At 37.5% G+C, this 21,175-nt stretch overlaps 1 protein-coding gene across 5 annotated transcripts; it reads right to left on the bottom strand.

Moving 5' to 3' along the window:
- Window positions 1-222: 222 nt before the first annotated feature.
- kctd12b (potassium channel tetramerisation domain containing 12b) lies at window positions 223-20,685 on the bottom strand. 5 transcript variants are annotated; one of them, XM_073921410.1, is made up of 4 exons: window positions 20,333-20,644; window positions 19,316-20,174; window positions 6,720-6,818; window positions 5,620-5,800 (listed from the first exon to the last, which is right to left on the bottom strand). In XM_073921410.1, exons 2-4 carry the CDS (start codon window positions 20,151-20,153, stop codon window positions 5,661-5,663), a joined length of 1,077 nt encoding a protein of 358 aa, XP_073777511.1. In that variant the 5' UTR covers window positions 20,154-20,174; window positions 20,333-20,644; the 3' UTR covers window positions 5,620-5,660. The 5 variants fall into 5 exon arrangements, with proteins under 5 accessions (XP_009305996.1, XP_073777509.1, XP_073777511.1 ...); XM_009307721.5 differs by lacking the exons at window positions 5,620-5,800; window positions 6,720-6,818 and adding an exon at window positions 223-1,645; XM_073921409.1 differs by having other exon boundaries at window positions 19,316-20,644.
- Between the last annotated feature and the right edge of the window lie 490 nt (window positions 20,686-21,175).

Below are 21,175 nucleotides of genomic sequence, written 5' to 3'. Positions count from 1 at the left end.
TCTTCTACACGCGTCTATGTGGGGTGAAACCGGAGTAACTGGTGTAATTTTTATGCAGAGGTGTCGGCACGCAGTGAGTTTTGCAAGTTTATATGATGATGATCTTATTATGGCTATGAAGCAGAAAAGGAAGGACAATGAGTCAGGGAGGTAAGACTTTCTCAGCCATGAATTCGGGTCAAGGACAACAGATAATTCCATAAAACATATGTGATTTTTTTTGTATTCATTAGAATTGTCATTAACATTCATTCAAAAGATTTCTTAAGTGATCTTTGCATAACACTTCAGTTATGTCAACTACATTGTTTTCCATTTATTCCTATTATTTAGAATAATAATTGTATATTAATAATAATATTGGTCGGTATATTGGCCATACTGGGTTGCGGCTGGAAGGGCTTTCGTATGGGGTGGTTTACCCAGGGTGCCATTTAAACTGGAACCGCCACTGCTTTCAGCACTTACCTTGACTTGTCTGAGAAAATCAAAATATGCATATCAGCTCTCAGAACTACATGGAGCAAATAAAAACAAAGACTGTATTTATGCACCTTAAAATTAGGTTATAATGGAAGTCAATGGGGCAAAAACAGCCAACAACAGTAAACTAGGGAGAAAAAATGAAAATCTAACAATGCATCAAAGCCAATGCTGTTACTAATCGTTCACAAATCTAAGACTATAATAAAGAAGAGAAAAAAAAATCCAGTCCACAATTACTTTTTATGTTAAAAATACGTAATTTTGAGTGTTTTTTTTCCCATTAGGGACATCAGTTGTGAATTTGGCAATTAAAGAGTTAAAATCCTGTAATTTAAAAAAAAAAAAATTTACTAGTTTTTTCAGATTTATGCAAAAAATATTTATCTGATGAATTTTTACAGCAGTTTAATTCAGTGGATATTTTCATCCCTAACATGAGGGTAGTAAATTTAAACAGTGCACAAAAGTTAAACTATTTAAAATGTTTATACAAGTCACCTTTTTGACCTTTTCAAGAGGGTACGTTAAAAGTAAGATCAAGGTCCCATAATGTAATTCAAAAGCATAAATGAAGGAGGAAAGATAATAAATAAAACTGCTAATTTATGAATATTTTTCACAGTGTAGAACCCAGCAGGGGTTTTCAGCAGGATGGTTTAACTATTTTATGCATTATATTTTCTGAGCAGATCACTCTGCCAGTTCCTCTTGCGGTCTGGGAATAGTTTCGGGATACGGATTTTCCTGAAATCGTCAATGCATTTCTTTAGCTCTTCCTCCATCACTTTCCTTTCCTCCTCTTCAGGTTCTTTGCTAAGCATCCTGCAATTATCCTTTGTAATAGAGGTGGTGGTGGAAGCCATGGTTTTGCTTATTGAAGGTCGTGGAAGTGTTTTCAGAGGCAAAGTTGTGGGTCGTGCTGGACTGACAGTGGCCAGTAGAGGGGGGCTTGGTTCCCGGGGAAGAAGTGGTTCAGGAGAGTCCAGGGATGGAGGGGGTGGGGGAAGAGAGTCTGTAGGAGATTCATTGTGCAGGTCTAGGGCAATGTTTGTGTCATCTTGGCTAGAGGCATTGTACATATGTGGGTTATACATGGTCTCCTCTACTTCGTCATCAATATCTGGATCAGTGAAGCAGGGCAGCATAGATTCTCTTCCTCCTGTTATCACAAAAAAGAAATAAATAAGTTATTACATGTAAACTGAGAAGCAAATATACAGAAGTTATAATATAAGTTTCAATAAAAATAGTAATGGTCAAATCAAATTTTAAAATGTGCTTTTGCTTTCCAGCTTTTAACAAGTGTATAACATTTGGAACACTGACAAAAGAGCTCAGCCAAATTTGCAGTCTCTAACTCAAACTCTATATTTTCACTTATGTTAAGGTTTAAACCAAAAGGCTGGAAACAAACGTATTTTAATTTTGACATCTGAGTTGATAAGTCCAACCATTGTTTAAATTCCTACATCTGGGTTGTGATTGTCATATTGTTTAAATGGAGGGACATGGAGACGTTATGCCACGGTCACACTAGAGTTTAAGCATGCCAAATTCTGTTGTACAGTGCTGTGGAAAGGGGCAGGATTAAACAAGATGATTAGATCTTTTTGTTTATTTAATTTTATCAAAAACCTGCTGCAGCACGCCCAATGCTTTTTAATGCTTTTCAGACCATCACATCATAACAATTACACATGTTTTACAAAACTGTTCCCATACATTTTTCATTTATCACTAAAAATCTTTTCTAGGTCTGGAATCTCTGCTTTATTAACATATTAAATATACTCTGCTGCACATAGAATAATTATGGTTCTGATGTGTTGTAAATATTAGCTTTTCTTTAAATCGGATTTTCCTAAAAAGAGGATTTTAAGAGTCTAAAATTAGGTAAATCTTTGACATGGACAACCTCAATCAATTTTAAAGAGACTAAGCTTATACTCACAGAATTCTTTACATTACAATGTGTAAAATGATCTTATGTCAAAACTGCAAATCACAAAAAAAAAAAAAACTTTAGCCTTGGTGCACTCTATGTGTGTGTGTGTGTGTGTGTGTGTGTGTGTGTGTGTGTGTGTGTGTGTGTGTGTGTGTGTGTGTRTATATATATATATATATATATATATATATATATATATATATATATATATATATATATATATACAGTTGAAGGCGACGCAATGGTACAGTAGGTAGTGCTGTCGCCTCACAGCAAGATCGCTGGGTCGCTGGTTCAATCCTCGGCTCAGCTGGTGTTTCTGTGTGGAGTTTGCATGTTTTCCCTGCATTTGCGTGGGTTTTCTCCGGGTGCTCCGGTTTCCCCCACAGTCCAAAGACATGCGGTACAGCTGAATTGGGTAGGCTAAATTGTCCGTAGTGTATGAGCGTCTGTGTGAATGAGTGTGTGAATGTTTCCCAGAGATGGGTTGCAGCTGGAAGGGCATGAATATATATACAGTTGAAGTCAAAATTTTTAGTCCCCCTTGAATGTTTTCTCTTTTTTAAATATTTTACAATTGATGTAAAAAAAAAAAAAGCAAAGAAATTCGTACAGTATGTCTGATAATATTTTTTCTTCTGGAGAAAGTCTTATTTCTTTTATTTCGACTACAATAAAAACAGTTTTTAATTTTTTAAACACCATTTTAAGGACAAAATTATATGCCTCTTTAAGCTAATTTTCTTTTCCATAGTCTACAGAACAAACCATCGTTATACAATAACTTGCCTACTAATTACCCTAAACTGCCTAGTTAACCTAATAAACCTAGTTAAGCCTTTAAATGTCACTTTAAGCTGAATACTAATGTCTTGAAAAATATCTAGTACAAAGTATTATTTACTGTCATCATGGCAAAGATAAAATAAAACAGTTATTAGATATAAGTTATTAAAATTATTATGTCTAGAAATGTGTTAAAAAATATTTTGTCTTTTAAACAGAAAACAGGGGAAAAAAATAAACAAGGGCTAATAATTCAGGGGGGCTAATAATTCTGACATCAACTGTATATATATATATATATGTATATATATGTGTGTGTGTGTGTGCAGAATAAAGACCTTTCGCAGACATTTTATGAAGACAACCCCCCTACATGTACCCGTATTATTGTAATACTTGTATTATTCCAAGTCATTTCTCCCATAGGCAACTGAATTGGAAGTTCTAAAACAATCGCAAAAATGAGCGCACTTCCTATGCTAAATGAGCGGCAAATTATTTAGCCACAGAGATGGTGCTGAAATGTCACAAACTTATAGCTGCCTGACTGAAACCTGGCAGCCTACTGGTCACGGTTCAGTACATACTGTACCTTGGGTTTGGGGTCACAGTTTCATATGTGTACAATACAAAAGAAATAATTACAAATCCCCAGTGCTAGCTTTTTATCTTTATTTTGAACAGGCTTTTGTCATTATCAGCTACAGAACTGAAATTCTACTTGGGATTCAAAAATAAAACTTTATAATTAAAGACTCAGTTCATTCATTCATTTATTCATTCATTTTCTTTTCGGCTCAGTCCGTTTATTAATCTGGGGTTGCCACAGCGAAATGAACAGCCAACTTATCCAGCACGTTTTACACAGCAGCATCCTATCACTGGAAAACACCTATACTCATTCACACACATACACTATGAACAATTTTAGCTTACCCAATTCACCTATTCCGTATGTCATTAGTATGGGGGACACCGGAGCACCCGGAGGAAACCCACGCAAACACCGCACCGCACCGCAAACTCCACACAAAAAAGCCAACTGACCCAGCCAGGGCTCGAACCAGCAACCTTATTGCTGTGAGTCGATTGTGCTACCCACTGCGCCCCGTGCTACCACACATTCAGTTCAGTAAGCTTCTAATCTGAAATTATTAATTAAAATGCTAGCACTGACAGGAGTTCCATTTAAAACAGTGGGTGTGCTGGACAACAACAATCTTGTGCATGTTTAAAGAAAGAACTTGTATAAGCCTGAGAATCTTATATTTCCATCGTTTTTATATGTAAGCACAGTTGACGGACCACAAGGGCTCAAACCTTTGTCAAGTACCACAATACGTAGTTACATCCACAAATGCCAGTTACAACTGTACTGAGCCAAAAGGAAGCCCTATGTTAACAGTGTCCAGAAGCGCCGTCAACTTCTTTGGGCTCTGAGACATCTGGGATGGATCATCATTCAGTGGAAACATGTACTGTGGTCAACACAAGCAGATACATATGAATAGGGATGTAAGTATATATATATATATTTTAATGTATTCAGTGACAGTCAAGATAATTCAAAGTTGCAGGATGAGCCATCACTGTTGGCAAATAATTAGTCTAAAGTCTAAAATAACAATTCTTGGCCAAAAAAAAGGCTAAAAATAGTTATGCTAATTTAACAAAAATGGAGATAAAATTGGCATTACTCCTTGTGTTTTGGTTTGTGAGACTGTGCGCTGTGTGAAAACTTTGATATGCCTCTGGTTAGTGAATGATGGAAATGTATAAATCAGTAAAATGCCACCTACCACACCAACACAAATTAGAAATAGTTGATTCTTGGCAATTTATGTGATCCCACTGCATGTTCATCACTAGGCAACATGTATATGTGCGCGCATATACACACACACACACAGGGGTGAAGTTGATCCAGTGAATGCAGTAAGTAATCCCTTTTTTTTTAGCTTTTTGATTTTAGATTCCTGGATGAAAACACTTGCCTGTGATCAAATGTAGGAAGAGTTTAGGTTGTGCAGAATATTACTGATGCAGACAAAAACTCTCAAACTGCTTTACAACCAGAAGCTTCTGCTTAGCTCTTTCTCTCTCTCTCTCTCACTCTCTCTTTCTCTCTCTCTCTCTCTCTCTCTCTCTCTCTTAGATGCACATACACAACACCCACACAGCTTGACCTACATGTTCAGCAAGCTCTGTATTCATACTTTATGTGTACACTATATACATTAGGCAGTGCAGTTCATATATATATATATATATATATATATATATATATATATATATATATATATATATATATATATATATATATTCAAATTGATTTCAATTTTTGATACTTAATGATTTGTCTGACTTTTTAAAGGTTTTTTTTATTATAATTTTTTTCTGTTGTTCAGTAATGAACCATGAGGGCAGCACAGTGGCTCAGTGGTTAGCACTGTCGTGTCACTGCTGGTTCAAGTACCAGCCTGACCAGTTGGTATTTCTGTGTGGAGTTTGTTTGTTCTCCCGTGCTCGCGTGGGTTTCCTCTGGTTGCTCCGGTTTCACCCACCACAGTCCACAGACATGAGCTATAATTGAATTGGATGAACAAAATTGGCCATAGCGTATGAGTGTGTACAGTATATGAATAAGAGAGTGTATGGGTGTTTTCCAGTACTTGGTTGCAGCTGAAAGGGCATCCTCTTTGTAAAACATATGCTGGAATAGTTAGCAGCTTATTCTGGCAATAAACAGGGACTAAGCTGAAGGAAAATTAATGATTTAATTAATGAACAATAGGCCAAATTTAACTAGACAAAACTTGAGCAAACTGTGTGGGACTGAGGGTCTCCTCCCCAAACATATTTTAAATGGTTATCTCACTACAAATTATTGCCAAAAGTTGAGAGCGCTTATGCATCAATATTACTGTTTTTGTGTCACAGCAGCTGAAACACACTGTCTGCTAACACACAAAAAATAGTTTTGTTTCAGCTTTCACCAGGTAATATTTGAACAATAAGTAGAATATTTACCCCAAAAAAACTCCCTTTAAGACTGAACCAGTCAAACTCTATATGCTATGATCACACCATTTGGGAGAAGAATTCAATGTCAGTTGTTTGGCCCAAATGGCATGGTGTTGCCCTCAGGCAACAAACCAGTCCCCTCCCTTAATTTTTTTTTAAATAAACAATAATAATGAGTTTGTGACCAATGAAATTTGAGGTAGGTAAAGATTTGTCCTGTCCATTTTTGGGACCATAGCCTGCTTGAGCACACAGCTAGCAGAATGTAAGATGGATTTCACTTTTCACCGCAGATACATTCATTTTCTTGTTTTGTTTATTAATCTGGGGTCGCCACAGCGGAATGAACCGCCAACTTATCCAGCGCATTTTTACACGGCGGATGCCCTTCCAGCCGCAACCTATCTCTGGCAAACATCTACAAACACTCATTAACAAACACTCATACACTACAGACAATATAGCCTACTCAATTCACCTGTACTGCATGTCTTTGTACTGTGGGGGAAACTGGAGCACCTGGAGGAAGTCCATGCATGGAGAACATGCAAACTCCTCACAGAAACGCCAACTGAGTCTATATCAAGACAGCGAAATAGTGACCTTCTTGCTGTGAGGCAACAGCACTACCTGTTTCACCCACTGCTTCGCCCACTTTTCAACATGTTTAAATTTCAATATCTTTATAATAAAAATATGTGTGATGTGCATGGATATGTGAAGAAGCGTGTTTAATTGAGAAAAGACACTGTTTGTTATTATCTATATATTTAACAATGGTAGTTTTTCATTTGTTGCCTCAGGGTCACAGTTCTGCAGTTTATCTTTAACCCTGATTAAACTTATTGAGTTCTTCAGACTTGTTTAAAATTTACAGATAAGTGTGTTGAAGCATGGTAGGAACTTGCAGGGCTGCGGCCCTCCAAGATTTGAGTTTGATGTGTATCTGGATTCAGTCCACTTGATGGTCATGGATACACAGAAAAGGAGATACAGAGTAGTTCTAAAGAAAGGTGCCCAAACCCTGTCCTGGAGGGCAAAATTTAGTTGTCAACCTGCCAATACAATTCTAGTATGCTAGTTAGAGCTTGAGCAGCTGGTTCAGGTATGTAATTGAGATTAGAGCTATATTCTGCAGGACATCGGCCCACCAGGACCAAGTTTAAGCACCCCTGACCTAAACCCAAGTGACAAAAATGTGCCACCTTTGCTTCACGCCTACCGACAACTGCTTTCTAAGGTTCCACTGTGAAAAATAAACATTGGTAAATAAGTACATTCAATCGGTACCCCACAGGAACAGACAATACACCATTAATGGCTGGTGTTTGACGAAATATTACTTGTTGATATTGTTTATGTTAAAATAAAACTTTTTCTAATGTATTTTTGGATTGTTTGTACCTCATTTCACATATAATAATCTAGAGAAAACATTGGTGTTTTAGTGGCCTTACTGCATGTTATTGCCCTGAGGCAACAAACCAAAATCTGGTGGGAGTATTAGGGAGGAGCACATTTTATAGTTATAAGGAACCACCAAGCACACATAAATTGGAATGAAATATTTTTTCCTCCTAAAACAAAAATTCATGTCATAGAGGGTTAATCATGTAAAACCACCTACATAGATAAACATTAAATGTGGAGTAAAATAGATGTTCAGTTTACTACCTCTAATGCTGGAGACATGTGGCAGGGATTTAATAACAGCGCTGACTTTGAGGATAAACATCACTCTGCTATTAACACTGCCTCTCTGCAGGACTAATACTTTTATGCTCAAATCCAGTAGCCCCTCCCCCATGGAGAAAGCACCCATAGATGATTGTGTAGAGACTAGTTCAGTCTGTCTCTCTGGCTTATGTAATCCAACCTCTCTGATATATGCACCAAAAATTGAAAAAGAAAAATCCAAAGAGATCAATGGTCTTGTTCTTAAAACAAGCACAGACCGTTCAACAGAGTTTTCCCAAACGTGTTAACCTACTGAGCTCATGCAAAATACTTAAAGTAATCTGCTAGAATTTTTGGTGAATGATTAAATCAATTGGTAACCCCCATCATTAGCAAGTGTTTTGAGAAGCTCATCCGAGAAAACATTTGCACTGTACAAACCGCATCACTCAACCCATTAAAGTTTGCTCATCACAGCAACTTTTCCAACAATGATGCAATTATCTGTTCCAGCTTGAGGAAAAGACCATATGTGAGAATGTTGTTTGTGTACTACAGCTCATACCAAAGTTACAGTTCATTTAAGCTTGAGGTGAGATTCTGGATTCTGGATCTAAACAGATCTCTGAGCAACTACTGTAGATCCAGGATTTCCTCTGCAGACAATCAGAGTTGTTATCTCTTTCCCACTGACCCTTAACAGCAAAATATTGTGCTCTCCGTGCTCCTTGTTCAGCGTCAACTAGCCACATAGCTCCAATGTAGCACCAGCTCCATTGTTGCTGTCAAACAATCCTGCACACTGAGGACATTAAACATACAGAGAAGAGCTGTGCCCTCTAACAAACTATGTAAGGATAACAAGCCCTATCTGAGGGTGTACTCACACTAAGGGCCTACTCACACTATGCTATCCAAACCGTGCCCAGGCCCATTTTCCGGATAGTTTTCCCGGAGCACAGTTCACTTGTATGCTTGTGTGTGAGTGTAAAGCCTATACCCGAAACCGAAAGCGAGACGTGACTTTTAAGGGACCGTTTCATATGGATTAATTAATCATTTTTAATGTTCAGTGAACGCAAACTGTCACAGTTTATTAAAGACGCAAACCTCTCACTGCATGACAGCTGCGCACCTTCAGCAAACCTCCTACTTCCTGCAGCACGAGACCTCTATGGTTGTTTATGAGAGTAAAAAGTGGCTGATCTGTCCGGCTAAATATTTGACTGCGTGTCACTGCATATCAAACGACTTGAACGATAAAACTAAAGAAATCTCCACTGTGCTGAGTGAGAGCGCTTACTGAACAGCGCAGCATCAATGATGTAAGTGTGCCCAGGCCTGAATGTAATATGAGTGCGGGCCGTCGGGGGAGACGGGAGGAGGGACAAGCGTGCTTTGTCCCAGTTCGAGGCAACTGTACATAGTGTGAGTACGGCCTAAGTTATCTGAACCGTGACTGGATATGTTTGACCGGCATTTTCCATTTTGTTTGACAAGTGTGTGTGCTCTGAATTGCATTGGGTCTGGTTCAGTTGGCCAGCCCTGGCCCGGTTGCAAGAGGTGTGCCAGAGTGCAATTTGGTTGGACTTTGACATAGTACACTTGTAGTGTAAGTGCAGAGCATGCCTGTGCGCAAAACTAAAGATACAACACTTTTAAAGGATTGTTTCAAATGATTTTATTAATCATTCTTACTTTTCAATGAACGCCAGCTGTCATATTAAAGTTCCAAACCTCTCGTTACATGTCATCTTTAATCTTCACCAGCACATGTAACCTCTTATTAGAATGTAATTTCATCATTCTGAGTTCATAATAGTCCAAAAAGTAATGATAATAGTTAAACATGGCAGTTTGTTGATGTTTTAGATTGCTGAAAGAATCATTTGCTCCTTTGTTTTTTCGGGCTTCTCTTTTGATTTTTCCCACTTCACTCTGGAGCTTGTCTGTTTCTGAAAGGATCAGATGTCAGAAGCACTTCAACAATCTCGCACATGCTAATGTCATCAGCTAAAAAATTTCGTTATTTCAAATATAGACACGAGCAATGGAGAAAGTGAAACCACTCTCGCTGGCCTTGAAAACAACAAGGTTCTTCTTCTTGGTTTTGTGGCTGTACATAAAGATGACGATAAGGTTTTTTTGAGCTCAGGTCAACCATGGCTCGTTATTATATGTATATATTATTACTGTGTAATGTCTTGGCTGTGAATTTAAAAATGGCGCTTCCTTTGTTTTTATTCTCCAGGTTTGTGTACAAGCTAGTGACATATCTCTGCAAACCAATAACGTGCAGCTGCGCGTCTCGCTCCACCTTTTGGTACACTTTTGTTGTGCTTGGAAAGGGCACCCAAAAATTGGTACAGTAAGATTTTTGGTACCTTTTGACAGTGGAAACAGGCCGTTAATGTGCTTTACATACCCTGGTAGCAAAGAATTCTGGCCCAGATTTGGCATAAATCTGGCACAGCAGGCATTCATCCAACACTGGCATACAGCAAGTGGGCCAAACATAGCCCTGGTTGGGCAGATGTAGCATCATCTTTAAGACGGCACACAATACTTGGGCCAGAAGTGAAATGTAGTATTTGGCCCGGATGTTAATAATTGATATGTTGGCCATGTAAGTTTGGCTTATCTTGACCCACTTTTAAATGTTCAAATAAAGAAAAAAATTCTATTAATCAGTTCGCTTCGAGAAAAAGCTCACCCATAGTTAGCCTAAAGCGCAATGATTTATGGGTTTATCAATTTTTATTGCAATCGTGACACACCAATATATCTGGCCCAGTTTAGGCTCAGTTATGGGTTATTAACTTGGCTGAGACTTGGCCCAGATATGGTCCATATTTGGCCCTTGTCTGGAAGCCAGACTTGGTCCAGTCATGTAGCGTAATTCACTGCAGCATGTGGGCCATTCAAAAGCTGATTGTGTAAGCCAGAGCAAGGCAAGAGATAGTTTGCTATGTGGGTACCAGTCTTGATCAATTAAATCAGACAAAACAACTATCTAGATGTTTTTTTTTTTTTTTTTCAAATAATTGAATGCCTTTGTAAAACATCTGAATAAAACCAGCCTTTTTTTCCCATGGTTCAATGTTAGAGTTGTTGTGTAGAGTGGAAAAGACAATAGGATTGAAATCTCCAATTTGTTACTATACTGTAGATGTAGGTCTGAAGTAGCAATACCAGGATAGATATATAAATACAAACAATGAGCATGAGTTTTAGGATTTGTTATAAATCTCACTGCTCTGTGTCAATCTGTGAATATGCATCACAATAAAGTCCATTACGGTCATAAAAGTAGTGGCAACAAGATTTTTTTTTTTTTTGCCCCATGGAAAGGCAGGATTTGTTTCTAAATTTTTCACTTTTTCACACTTTCTTGAAATCCATGTCAGCAAACATGAAGGAAATCATGTTTCCAATGGATATATTGAGTAAAGAAAGAAGTGGAGGGATGGATTTTGTATTAGAAATCAACATGTGTTTTTTTATATCAGAAACCCACATAGCAAAATATCTCTGGCCCAGCTCTGGCTCTTACAGTAAGCTTTTGAATGGCCCACATGCCGAAGTGAATTACGGTACATGACTAGACCAAGTCGGGTTTCCAGACAAGGGCCAAATATGGACTATATCTGGGTCAAGTCTCAGCCAAGTTAATAACCTATAACTGAGCCTAAACTGGGCCAGATATATTGGTGTCATGACTGCAATGAAATTGATAAAGCCATGAATCATTGCGCTTTAGGCTAACTATAAGTGAGCTTTTTCTTGAAGCGAACTGATTAATAGAATTTTTTCCTTTTTTTTAATACATTTAAAAGTGGGTCAAGATAAGCCAAACTTAAATGGCCAACATATCAATTATTAACATCTTTGACAAATACTACATTTTACTTCTGGCCCAAGTATTGTGTGCCGCCTTAAAGACCGTGCCACCTCTGTCAAACCAGGGCCATGTTTGGCCCACATATGCTTGATTTGCTGGATGAATGCCAGCTGTGCCAGATTTATACCAAATCTGGGCCAGAATTCTTTGCTATCTAGGAAGTGAAACCTTTTTGGATGATCAGTCCAATGTATCCCACTTTCAACATTTTAATATGTATCTTTACATCTTTCTCAGAGTCTTACTTTTCAATGACAGCTGTCTGTACTGTCCTGTACATTCAAGATACATGTGAATGTAAACAAAAGTAATGGATCGATCTACAGTATATAGAATGATGAAAGAAAAACACTGTAGTCTAGCTCAAACCCCACAAAGCATTTATGCAGTTATTAAACAGCATATCAGTCAGAAGCACCCATCCTTGTAAATCTCCTTGGGTTAGGCTCTTGAGATTCTAAAGATTATTGACTATTTGAGGGCAGATTAAGGACTCAAGCCTTGAGGTGGCAGAGGTGGAAAAAGTACTACAACTGTTTTTTGCATTATAATTATGATCAAACTCAGTCCTAGAGGGTCAATGTCTTGCAGAATTCAGCCGCTACTTGCTTCAACAAATCTGTCTGGGAGTTTATAACAGGTCTAGTAAGACACTGATTAACTGATCCAGGTATGTTTAATTAGGGTATGAGCTAAATTATTCAGGGGTGCATTTTCCACACAACGACATAACTATTATAGTATATTGTATTACATGCATGCGCATTAAGAAAAAATGCAATATTAGTTTTGGTAAAAAAACAAGCACTCGCTTTTCATATTAATTGAAATATATGTAAATGGCACATAAAGGCCTGTATTTCCTTTACAAATAGTATTGAGAATATTCAATATTCTATTCTAAAACATAATATTACTCACAGGCTATTTCTTGAGGCTATTTAGGGTCCTGACTCTCTGTGGTCGTTACAAATCCCAGGATGTCCTTCGAAAAGAGTAGAAATTTGCCCACTGGCCTCTGTCCATCATGGCCTCCTAACCATCCCCATATTCAATTGGCTTCATCACTGTCTCCTCTCCACCAATCAGCTGGTGTGTGGTGTGCGGTCTGGCGCAAAATGGCTGCCGTCGCGTCATCCAGGTGGATGCTACACACTGGTGGTGGATGAGGAGATTCCCCCCCATTGTGTAAACCGCTTTGAGTGCCCAGAAAAGCGCTATATAAATTTAAGGAAATGTAAGGAAGATTTTAAAATTAATATTTATCATTTTTTAGGAAATGAAAAAAATCCTACTTTAATAATAATGATGAAGATGATGATTATTATTATTATTAAGTAGGGGCCCATGTCATATACGGTACACATACTTAATAAATAACCTATAGAAATAAAAGCATTAACTTATGCTGTGTCTTTTATTTTTACAAGCTTTGGAGACATAACATAAACTCCGCTTTTAAATAATAGGTCACCAACAGCTTTCATCATGAGCCACGGCTGTGTTCAAAATGACATCAATGTTTTCGAAGTGCACTGCGAAGGGAGCACAATTGTAAACATGAAGATCGCTAAAACTGAAGTGTAAAATACTTTAATAGCAAATTACACCTAAGAGTAATGACTTTCATGCTTTTTTATTAAATAATTCCAAGTTTAAATGTTAGAACGTTCTAAACAAATAGGGCATAGGGGGGATAACTGGGAATAGAACACAGTCAGAAACTATGTTTCTAACTACAGCTCCAGATGTGTGGTTCCAAGCATACAAATTTGCGACACAGTTTGCGAATGTTCGTTGGAACAGTGGATTTGGGAAAGACAAATCAACAAACTAAGTTTTTATTGACACAACTTGTGACCTTAGTTGGCTAACCATGGTTTTCAGAAATGCACCCCAGTACAGTAGCAAAATCACCCCTGATTTTGACTATGCACTTCCAGAAACTAATCAATATGTGACTCAAAAGAAGACATTACCCAGTAAGCGACTGCATAATCTCGTCACCTTAGAATTATATGGTTCTATCTAACATTTTTGTCAAAAATGAGTTATTGACATATTCTTATTAAATGACAGCATTTTTACATTATGGAATGTCTTTAAGTTGTTTACATTTTAAGACTTTTTTATTAAAAAAAAAAACAAATGTTACACACATACTGCTTGATATGAAATGCAAAAATTTTGAAGCTCAAAATCATTCAGAACGCAGATAGAACCTTATAATTCTAAGGTGATGATCTACAAAACTAGTCCAGCTATGAATAAGCCTCTTCTAGCCTACAAGATCAGTGGAATAGTGTAACAATATGTCTGCTGGAGTTTTTGTGAACTGATTTGAGGTGAACAACATCAGACCGTTTTTAGCCGATGATTATAAAACTATGCTTATTATTTAACAAAATAGTGTATCTAGAGCAAAAATACAAAAAAATATACTTAAATGTTAAAATAAAATACCAAATACCTCAATTTTAAGTGTAAAATTTATTCGCAAACCTTCCATCAATAGTTCTTTTAGATCAACCTTTCTCAGTGAAGTAAACAATGTTTGATAACAGCTTTTTTACACACCTGCTGTACTCCTACTGTGTTTGATTATAGTGTAATTCTGTACAATTTTCACACACAAAGTCATGTCTTGAAGATGATCTACAGTTTAAACCATTTAATGTTGGAAGAAAGTACAATATCTGTTGATTGTGTTTCCACCCATTGCGTGGCCAATAAAAGTGCAATAAATTCTGTAAAATGATTACTCAACCTCTTAAAAGTCTTATGTTTTAAAAGGGTGGTATATGAAGAGTTACTTTTAATAAGTTGTTCACAGATTTTTTTTTTTTTTTTTGCAATTGTACTCTTTAATGCACAACATAAAAACATGATACTGTATCTCAAAATGACTAAAATTGAGTTATCTGTTTTTGCAAATACACTCTTCATATATATCCCACTGCTTCTGTATAATCTAAGAGGGGAGTTTTTGACCAGTCTGTATAGACTGGAGTATTATTAAATATTTGTGTCTCATATGCTGTACTGTCATTTTTAAGCAGACATCTTTCTCCTTCATTAACTATACACTGCAGAAAACATGCATTATCATTATCAAGAATTACCATGACTACAAATCTGCCACAATATGAACTACAAATGAAGCGGTTCCCTGTTTCGTCTCTCTGTGTTTGACCCTTGCCTTGTTCTTTTGTTTATGCTGTCTGCCACCTGCATCGACCTTTTGCCTGTGACCTGACAATGCTTCCGAATTGTCTTGTATGTACCCATTTGCTCTTGTGTCTGACCATTGCCTGTCTGACTACTTAATAAAACTGTATGTGGCTTCTCAACCCTGTTGTCTAGCACCCTAGTGTTACAAGGACATTTGTGTGTTGTTTGCCTTTATTTTCTTGCTATCTACATCCATGAAAAAGCTACTATTATTTGTACAGTATATGCATTCTCCTGGGATTTTTTTTCTGACTATTTCAAAAACTGATGATCCTGGGATTTTCACGCACAACCATCTCTAAGGTTTACAGAGAGTAGTCTGAAAAAGAGAAAATAGTATTTCTATGGGTGCAAGTGCCTTGTTAAATCCAAAGGTCAGAGGAGAATGGTCAGACTGGTTCAAGCTAACAACAGAAGAAGGCAACAGTATCTCAAATAACCACTCGTTACTATGCAGAAGAGCATCTCTGAACGTACAAAACGTCAAACCTAAAGGCAGATGGGCTACAGCAGCAAAAGACCTCACCGGGTGCCACTCCTGTTAGCTAAGAACAGGAAACTAAGGCTACAATTCACACAGGGTCACCAAAATTGGACAATAGAAGATTGGAAAAACATGATCTGATGCGTCTTAATTTCTGCTGTGACATCAATGGTAGGGTCAGAATTAGGCTTCAATAATATGAAAGCATGGGCCCATCCTGCACTGGATCAACAGTTCAGGCTGGTGTTGGTGGTGGTGTGTGGGGGATATTTTCATGGATGTGCAGCCCACAAATCTGCAGCAACTGTGTGTTGTTATGATGTCAGTATGGATTAAAACCTCTGAGGAATATTTCCAGTACCTTGTTGAGTCTATGTCATGAAGGATTAAGGCAGTTCTGAAGGCAAAATGGGGTTCAACCCAGTACTAGAAAGTGAACCAAATAAAGTGGCCGGTGAGTGCATATATACAGGCACGTGCAGAGGGAGGGGGGCTTTGGGTGGTTGAGCACCTGCCCTTTTTTCTCTCTGAGAAAAATTGCCCCTTTAAATGAAAGAAAGTGCCCCTATGTGTGTTGACCATACACTGACAATAGCATCTCTCTGTTTTAAGCTATAATATACACTCACTGGCCATTTTATCAGGTACACCTTACTAGTAGCCGGTTGCTTGGACCCTATTTTGCCTTCAGAACTGCCTTAATCCTTCGTGGCATAGATTCAACAAGTTACTGAAAATATTCCTCAGATATTTTAATCCATACTGATATGATAACATCGCGCAGTTGCTGCAAATTTGTCGCTGCACATCCATGATGCGAAAATCACGTTCTTAAAGGTGCTCTATTGGATTGAGGGTCTGGTGACTGTGGAGACCATTTGAGTACAGTGAACTCATTGTCATGTCAGAGATGATTCACGATGTCAATTGTCACAATGGCTCAGTGGTTAGCACTGTCGCCTCACAGTAAGAATGTCGCTGGTTCGAGTTTTGGCTGGGCCAGTAGGCAATTTTGTGTGGAATTTGAATGTTTACTACAGATGTTCTGGTTTCCCCCACAGTCCAAAGACATGCAGTATAAGTGAATTGGGTAAACTAAATTTGGCAGTAGTGTATGAGTGTGTGTGTGTGTGAGATGCTAGAGTGTATGGGTGTTTTCCAATACTGGGTTGTGGCTGTAAGGGCATCCGCTGCGCAAAACATATTTTGTGGTTTATTCCGCTGTGGCGACCCGTGATAAATAAGGGACTAAGCCAAAATATTCATTACAGAAAACTAAGCCATTGCGAAAATACTTAACATGTCGTTCTTACACAGCAAATTTATTCTGGCTTTACATGTTTGCCTTATTCAATAAACATCATTACATAAACAGTCTGACTTAATGCATTAGCCACATTAAGTGTTTTGCTTTTCATTGTTTTCTCCAAAAAAGTGGATAATTTGTATGAATACATACTTATTTTGTTCATTTAAAAAAAGTAGGTATGTCACCAAACCACTACCCTAAACCTTCACCTCATTGAGAAATTAGCAGATCCTACTAAAATGTACAAATGAGTATAAATTAATAAAATTTAATGACAAAATAATACAAATTGTTACTAAACTAAGCTACTAAACTAAAAGTTACAAATTGAATGGAGTTCATTACTTTATCTATAAACTTTTGGAGCAGGGTTTAGTTAAAAACATTGCCCATATGGGGGAAATAAGTATTCAAAAAGTCATAATTTTTCTTAGTTTATAAAGGTGCTGTTGACTGTTGACTTAGGTGTGAAATTTTCACCCGATGTTAATAACAACCAAAGAAATCCATATATGCAAAGAAAATTGAATTAGTTAAATTAAGTTCTGTGTAATAAAATGAAATGACACAAAAAGCATTGAAGACATGAAGAAAGAGAGATGTAAAGAGGCAGTGAAAGCCAAGACAGTAGCTGAAATCTCTCAGTAGTTATTTAGCAACCCTCTGCCCTTTGTCATTGTAGATGAATATTAAATGAATATTATAATAAATTAACAGTCCAACATCTACATTACCAGGATGATTAGGATGAAACCAGAGTGGACATTTCAACAAGACATGATTCAGAACACAGCCAATGAAACTCTGTAGAATGGCCCAGCCAATCACCTGACTTGAATCCAATTGAACATACAAAATTAAGATCAGTTTGGATAGACAAAACCCACAGAACCATCATAATTTTACATTGTTATTAAAAATAACATTTAAAAAATAGTTTTGTTATAGTTTGATGTTTGTATTGTTTGACCTTTTAACAAAAACTGATTCAATTCCATGTCAACAGCTCCTTTGGGAATATTATTCACAGGAAAAAAAAAACATGACGAGTTGAATACTTTTTCCCCCCACTGTATACTGAAGTAAGGCTACAGAGTGTGGACACTTGACATTTTGGCTCTGTCAATGATATCAGGTCACTTACATTTTTGAAATGTATATATTTATTGAGCTGCACAGGTATTTTAATAACTCTATTGCCTACCTCCTTGAGTAAAATGTAAGCTGCTCAGCGTGCCAGCACAATCTTAATTAGATAAATTGGTCATAGGAACACAAAGGCTGGTTGAGTAATCTGCTTTGACTAAGCTGGTTATAGGTTTGTCCTGGTTTTCTTTCTGGCCTTGCCTGTTTGTGCTTTGAAATAACCACAGACAGAATGGAACAGCAACATGAAAGCAACACAGAGAAGAAACATGATAACTGAATGATGTGGCCAATATTTCATAATAATCAGATGCAATGTTTTTATTATTCAAATCAGTGCAAATCTAGACCCTTCATAAATCTGAATGGACATACATGTGGAAAAGATGTTTGTATATGTTTGCCTGTTTAGCTAATCTTCGATCTCTCTCTCATACACACACACACACTACTATATAATACATTTGTATGTTTGACAATTAGGACAAAAATAGATAATTAATGAATTTGTTCTATTCGTGTTTTAATAAAAACACCTATCTGCTAGCATTTCACTTAAAACACAGCTAAAGCAGAACCTTTAAAAGACTATCAGGAAATGAATATGAAGGATTACGTTTAATATTTAATCCTAACAGAAATTACTGATTGATTTTTGTAATATCAAATGACATCTCATAAACTAGGACGTTTTGTGGATTTGTAACAGGTTGTGGCGATTGTGTCCTGCGGTTGCAATGAATGTGAATAGAGCAATTAGTCACTGTATAAAACCATATTAAAATGTTTAAATAAAATTTAAATATCTTATTGATTATGATTGTCCTCTTCATGATCAAAATAGTTTTAAATAAAACACAATGCATCTCAATAATCCATTTAAATACAGAGCAAAACAAATAATGTATAGGAAAAGTTATTACTATTTACAGTAATGGTGAGATCTTAACAAGATGTAAAACTGCACTGGACGCTCAGGTAGGCCTAAAAAAACAGTTTTGAGCATGACATAACAGCTCAGATCATATCCCCTTTTACATATAGGTCCCCAGTACTCAGGCCCCACCTCATATACGTCCCACCTCAGGTGGCATTAAATCACCCTGCACAATTATTAGCTACTAAATTCATAAACCTGAAAGGAAAAGGTATTCTATTTTGGATGGAAAGAAAGGTCACTTGAGCACAGTAGAGGAGAAGGGCTCTTTAATGGGAAAGTCTGGTGAAGGGGTGAAGATTGTGATCTAGAAGCTTCTATATTCATAGGTTATGACTGGTCTGGGAGGCAGGGAGAAGATTCAGGAACACAGGTGTATGATCACTCACGGTAGAACACATATTCATTGTAGCTGGTCCAGATTTTGTCATCTGTCTGTACATGGGCAAAGGCACAAGTGCCTGTGGAGTTGCAGGCTACCATGTGGAATCCGGCATCAGCTAGCCTGTCAAATGCCTGCTCCAAGGAAGTAAACTTCAGGTAATATCGTGATGTGTAGCGATCTGGTTGGCGATCAGGGTCGTGACTCTCATTCAACGTTTCCCCAAAAACCTCTTTGGCAAGGGAAGTCTTCCCGCACACCATAATGCGAGCCACTCTTCGAAACTTAGCATCTGTTTGACAATCACGACCAAGAGTATAGGAGCCCCTGCAGCCAATTGTGATGAATCCGGAGCGCTGGCTGTCAGCTGTGGCTGCTCCCAGGCTGGAATAAGCACCCAAAGAGGACAGATTGCAGGTAATGTTAGCACCAGGCGAGGACTCATCTTGGTCTGTCTGACAGCCATCATCACCCAAAGTGTTCTGCTTACTGATCTTTGGTGCCAACAATTGAACAAGTTCAGGGAGGTTGAAGAATTCTGCCTCTCGCTGCAGCCGCCCTTGCTCTGGGAAATGTTCTGGAAGAACAAGCTGCTGGTCTCGCATGTAGTCCAGAATGTAACGAAACAGGAAGCCATCTCTGTCAATGAAAAAACGACCCTTGGTGTCACGAGCCAAGTCCTTGCTGCTCTTTTGGCTAAACATCTTCCACAGTAGTGAATCTGGCACACTTGTTAAAGTTAAGTAGCGGGTTATATACACCTGACCCCCCACGTTAAGTTCAATAATTTCTGGAAAGGCTAGTTCCTCTGCAGGAATGCCACTGGCATTTTCAGAAAAATCCATAGTTTAGAATCCAAAGAAAACCTGTGGTGAAGGATTTCAAATGGTCAGTCCAGAACTGAAAACTGTATATAAAGTTTAAAATAAGTGAACTAGCAACATGTGACCAGTACACAACAGCTGTTAAACAGTTTATGCATAATGATTGTAAATTCCAGCCTGCATGGCTCAGAAAAGCTCACCAATGTCAAATGCTGACAAGCACGTTGATTCTTCAAGTTTCAGATTATGTCCATTTCATTTGTTCATGTCCAAAACTGAATGCCCTCGCGTCCAATTCACAGACACCTACCGCAGGTAAAACATATCATCCAAAGGTCTGACTGTACGCGGTATTATCAAATATTACCTCAAAATTTCGTTTTGAAAACACAGTAAAACGCAATTCAACACAGCAGACGTAAAAAAATTAAAAACAAATCAAAAATAAAGTCCCGTGATCCATTTCTCGCAGGCTAAGTATAGCGGTACCCTCTCCACTCTCTCATTCTTGCACTCTGCGATGTGCACTGGACCATAATATTCCCGCGCGCTCGCCACGCCCCTTCGTTTTGATGTCTTTAAAGCTAACCCTGCCTCCGCGTTTACGTCACCATAATAGTCTTTTTAAAGTGACTAAATTTCCAAACTTTTCCCTTTTTCACTTATTAAAAAACAGTGTATGGCTATTATAAACCTGTAGGCTCTGGCACGTATTTTATATCGTTTGTCTTTCTATTTTCATTATTGTTAGGCTACCAGCTAGATGAACCCGAGCTTTGTTATTAACTAATGTGCAATAAATAACAATAAATAATTTCGTAAATTACTATCAGAATGTGTGGTTACATCAAAGTGAAATCGATTTCCAACATCATAATATAAAACGAAACACTGACATCTAACGGTTGAACTCTGTTTCTATAATCCTGATTTTATTATCTGTATCATCTACTTATCTGTATTATCAAATTAACAAACTTACGTGTAAATACAGTTACAAATGCATTCCTCGTGTTTAATTAATCTTAATTAAACCATATGAC

Source organism: Danio rerio, chromosome 14 (genome assembly GCF_049306965.1).
Source record: "Danio rerio strain Tuebingen ecotype United States chromosome 14, GRCz12tu, whole genome shotgun sequence".
NCBI lineage: Eukaryota > Metazoa > Chordata > Actinopteri > Cypriniformes > Danionidae > Danio > Danio rerio.
Note: the sequence above shows the minus strand (reverse complement) of the source record. Positions and strands in the feature narration are given on the sequence as shown.

Coding starts and splice junctions, on each gene's coding strand:
- kctd12b (XM_073921408.1), bottom strand. CDS start 20,153: ATGGATTTTTCTGAAAATGCCAGTGGCATTCCTGCAGAGGAACTAGCC. Junction 1,646..19,315: donor CAATGAATATGTGTTCTACC/GTGAGTGATCAT, acceptor TTGTGATAACAG/GAGGAAGAGAATCTATGCTG.